Source organism: Austrofundulus limnaeus, unplaced genomic scaffold, assembly GCF_001266775.1.
Source record: "Austrofundulus limnaeus strain Quisiro unplaced genomic scaffold, Austrofundulus_limnaeus-1.0 Scaffold0, whole genome shotgun sequence".
Lineage (NCBI taxonomy): Eukaryota > Metazoa > Chordata > Actinopteri > Cyprinodontiformes > Rivulidae > Austrofundulus > Austrofundulus limnaeus.
The window spans coordinates 1,134,021-1,138,740 of record NW_013952402.1 but is presented as its reverse complement, the minus strand read 5'-3'; the positions used below and the strand labels follow the sequence as shown (position 1 = coordinate 1,138,740).

The 4,720-nt window shown below is 41.7% G+C and overlaps 1 protein-coding gene across 1 annotated transcript in view; it reads right to left on the bottom strand.

Moving 5' to 3' along the window:
* The window catches only part of ppp1r21 (protein phosphatase 1, regulatory subunit 21), a gene marked incomplete at its 5' end in the record, with an annotated part of 16,283 nt that overhangs the window by 3,404 nt on the left and 8,159 nt on the right, over positions 1-4,720 (bottom strand). The window contains 6 exon segments of the mRNA XM_014005992.1: positions 330-446; positions 528-563; positions 929-1,186; positions 1,584-1,676; positions 3,835-3,984; positions 4,508-4,635. Coding sequence (XP_013861446.1) covers positions 330-446; positions 528-563; positions 929-1,186; positions 1,584-1,676; positions 3,835-3,984; positions 4,508-4,635 — 782 coding nt within the window.

The following is a 4,720-nucleotide window of genomic DNA, read 5'->3' as shown; positions in this document are numbered from 1 at the left end:
ACCAAATGGAGCTCTGGAGCACGATGAGGTTCACTTCCTTTCTATTTAGTCTTGAACTTTTTTTTTAAATATTCAAACTTTTTTTCTGTCAATATTTTCATTTTAATCTTTAATCTAAAATAAAATAATCAATTTTTTTCTCCTCATTTTTCCCTCCAAGTGGCCCAAGTATTTCCTCTGAAAACCCAGCAGTATTAACTGTGAGGGCTCTGTTCAAAGTACGGAGGGTTTCTGTATCTGCTCTCAGACGGACCGTGGCCTCAGAGGGTGACCAGGTCAGGTATTTGCCAGGAGAAGCGGTTAGGTGAGATAAACACGGGAAGCTTCACCTCTGAGTGAAAGTGCACGGCTTTGCTGTCGGAGATCTGGAGCTGGGTGGTGAGCTCTCCCACCCGGACCATATAGTGGGTCTTTATCAGCTGCTCGCGGGACTCCTCGTCTCCCACCTGCGACGCAGACACAACACTCAGCGTCTGCTTTTCTTTCACCCCCCACTTATTTCTTCCCGCAGATWTACGGCGACTCACGTGCTCATTTGTGGGCGTCGTGCACAGCATGCCAACCTGGTGTCAAAACAGATCGTTAGTTTAGACTTTAATTATCAGTGAGATGTTAGAAAAGAWAAACACACAGACAGGCCTGCAGGAGTGCGAGAGGCAACAGTTAAAGCTTAAAACCCAAGTAGGACAGAGACTTTATAAAAATGTGACTTCACTCTGAACTCGGTGCTGACGCAGAGGAAAATACTGTTTTTTTTTTTGTCTATTTTGCTACATCAGCACATTAACACTGTGGTTTATTAGGCAGAAAGTTTCTTGGTGTTGAAGCTAAAAGGAGAAAGCGATAAAGCTCCCTTTGTTGAAGCTAATCAGACAGCGGTGCCGGGGGCAGAGCACTAAAACAAACAGCTGGAGCGGGGAGACGGTACCAGGCTGGTGCACAGAGTCGCCTCCTTCCCCGTGGCATTCGGCTCCGGCTCCGCCTCCTCGTGGCTCTGCGCGGGCCGGCTGGCCGCCGCGGCCGGCTGGGGGCTTGGACTGCCCCCCAGAGCGGCCGCGAGCTGCGCCTCCAGGTCGGCGATGCGCTGGTTCTCCTTCTCCAGCCGCACCTTCCCCAGCTGAGCCTCCAGGAGCCAGTGCTCCTTCTCCTGCTCCAGACGAGCAATCTTCTCCTGGCTCTGCTGCACCTGCAAAGGGTGACCGCAGACAGGTGTTTCAGAAGTGAAAGGGCAGCTGTGTTTAGGGAGAAATAAGGAAACTTTGATTTTAAAGAAATGAAAGTGGAAAAAAAAGCATTTTATACAAACCTTGCAGACTCCCTGTCAAAACTTCTCAGTTCTTCACACCCTTTCCCAAAAGAGCAATCGTCTGCAACTCTTCAGCCTCACATGACTGTGTCGCAAATATGTAAGAATTTCTGTTTTCCAACCAACTTCACCACACCTCTGTTGTTTTTTTCACATATCTAGTCTGTTTGGCTTCAATGTGAGCCAAAGACAAAGACGCTGCGTTCAGTGGCTGACCCACCAGATGCAACGTCTGTAATAAAAAGCTTGAAGACCGGCTGCTTTCTGAGTGTTGTACCTGCTGAGTTAGTCCCTCTCTGCTCTCAGTGGAGCTGGTGAGGACACGACGGTTTGACAGGGCCTCTCTGTAAGGGACAGACTGTGGCCTGGCCTGAAACAAACAACAACATAATAATGTAATGGGAACGATGCATGGTGCACAAAGACTGAAAGCTAAACTAGAGAAATAGCATTTTCTGCGTGAATGCTTCTTGCTGAAAACTTAAGCTGAAAGCTGCTGAAATTGAGCTGAAAATATTTAATAGGAAAAGTGTTAAWARTTRGRATTAARGCTTTACTTTGAAAAACTGAAAGAAGCAAACATGCCTAACTTTGCAGAAAAACAGTATAAGGAGCCCAAATCTTGTTGAAAACAGAAAACAGCTAAAAGCTAAGAGCTAAAATAGCTGAATATAGCTGAAAACACCTGTAAGACGCATAAATAGCACTAGATAGCAGAAAAAAACATAAAATAGAAAAAAAGCAGAAGAATAGCAGAAACAAGCAGATCTATAACTAAAAGTTGCATAAAATAGCTAAAATTAGCATAAAATAGGCTAAAGCTAGTAGGCACAAGTTGAAATTAGCACCCAGTTAGAGAAAGTGTTGTAAAAATTTGTAAAACTAGCAGAAACAAATGCATATAAGTACAAAAAAGTGATAATTTAATATGGCTAAAACAGATGAAATTTTCAGTAAAACAACTAATAAGTAGCTGGATTTTTTTTATTAGCTTAGGAAGCATAGAAGCACGAGTTTGATGATCTTAGCTGAAAAAAGTTGTAATAGCTACAAAAAATGTGTATTTAGCTTAGAAAAGCTAACTTTAGCTAATAGCAGCTAAACATTAGATAAAATTTTAACAAATAGCTAAATATAGCAGAAAGCATCTGTAAGAAGCATAAATAGCACAAAGTAGCAGAAAAAAGCATGAAGATGAAAAAAGCAGAAGAATAGCAGAAAGAAGCAGAATTTTAGCTGAAATAGCAAAAAAAGCTAAAATTAGCAAAAAAGTAGCAAAAATTAGCACAACAAAGTGAAAAAGAGCAGAATCAGAACAAAATGTGTAYGGTGCTGTAACGATTTAGAAATATTTTCAAGGATTTTAGGGATGTTGAAAACAGCTCCATTCATTTTCAATGGCAAAAAAGTGGCTAAAAAAGTGAAATAGATTAAAAATATATCTAAAAAATACCAAAACTCAGAGCACCCCTCACATGAATGGGCTGAAAGTTTTGATATATGAATTGTAGAAATAGCACAAAAACTGTGGAACGAGTTCGATGCCGAAAAACGTACGAAAGAAAAAAAAATTATCTCAGTAATGTGAACGCTGTGAAGCTTTCACACAATAAATAAAAAGGCCTGAAATTATTGGAGGGGTGGGGTGGGGGGTGTTATTATATTATATTATTATTATATTTTTCCAGACACATACTTAAATTCTATACAACAATCAAGTAACAACGTTACCTTCAGCTGTTATAGAAATGTTGTACTCATGAATTTGGCCTCTGTCTCTTTAAGAACTTCCTACTGTTTCTGACACTCCCACTTCAGCACGTCTTCGTAACAGCTTCATTCTGTTTATAACCTTTTAGAGGAGCGCTGTGAGTCTCCTCAGCATCCAAAAATCTATTTCCTTGATGAAGACGTTTTTTTAATGGAGCTCYGCTGCAGACTGAGCTCCAGGGAGGAGCTTTGTATAAACAGGCGGAGCTTTGTACCYACAAGCGTTTAGGCAGCTGCACGTCTACAAGAGAATCGAGGATTTCTCAAACATGCGTGAATGAGTCAAAGCAACACTCTGGTTATGTTTTTGAAGAGGGAAGGACTTTAAAACATGATATAAAGCTTGAAAAGTTGATTTTTTATACCCCTCCCCCTTTAAAATAATGCTCACAAGCACCGCTTCTCATGCCTGAATTTTTGGTAGAACTTTTTTTAATTAACATGTGCAATGCTACTAATGTTACACTCTGTAAATGACCCTCAGCTACAACAAATATCTGTAAAACTGACTGAAATACATTTTTTATGTTTTCCAAGGTCAGTTAGCTGTGGCGACTATTTTGATTTGGGCTGGCTCCAAAAGTTATTTAGCTGTAGACGACATCCAGTGATTATTGTTTGTAAGGGTTTGTGGGATATTTTGGCAACAGAATGACACAGACAGGAGCAAAAACATCATCCTCCTCCTTTAATGTTTGTTAGCGGGCCGTGAATCCAAACCACCAATTTCCACCTGAGCCTTCAAAACCTTCACTAACCTTCTGGATGGCATGAATGTAGGCAGCTGCTTTCTTTTTGTTGGCCAGCATGGTCTCTGCTTGCAYCGGGTTGAGGGTGGCCGTGCTTCCTTTAGGACTGTAGGCCGGCGTCGTGAAGAAATCCAAGTTGTTACTGAAGAAAGTAGCAATCTGCGACAAATGATCGGGATATTATGTCTCGTATCATTCCAACAAAAAATGTTTTTACAGCGTTCTTTGCTTAAAAAGAAAAAAAAAATTCAGGTAGTCAGCAGTCTGTCAAGAGCAATGTAACTGGAGGGCTTAAAGCAGAGTGATAATTCCCCCACCATTACTGTGTCCAGGATGATGAATGTCTGAGAGTAAAGCTTCTGTCGGCCCTCAGCGTGCACACACACACACACACACACACCTCACACCTGCATGTTAGCAGACGCCGCCGCTCGCTTCGCAGAGACAAATCATTTACTCTTTTTCTCTAACCAGACAGCAGCTGTTCAAACTGAGATTCTTTAAAACGGACCCACTGCCCACCTGAGCCCTGCAGAGTCCCTTTACATCTGTGGTCCAGTTAAGGTATTAAACCACTTCTATCAGGTAGCTTTAAGGTGTTGCAACAAGCAGACTGGCCACACTGTTTACATTTATTAAACACAGTGACACAAACGCAGCTGCTGCCCCCTGCTGGCCGTACCTTGCCGGTGACGCTGGTTAGAGATCCCAAAGATCCGAGGAGGCACTCTGTGGTGGTAGAGAGCTTCTGGGTGACTGTGGGGAGGTCCTGCTCAACGGCAGCCTTCTGGTTGTAATGTTTGGACATCTCTAAATAAAAATTAAATAAATAAATAAAGGAAAACAGACAAGGGATTAACAGTTTTCATGATTTATTTATTTTATTTTATTTTAT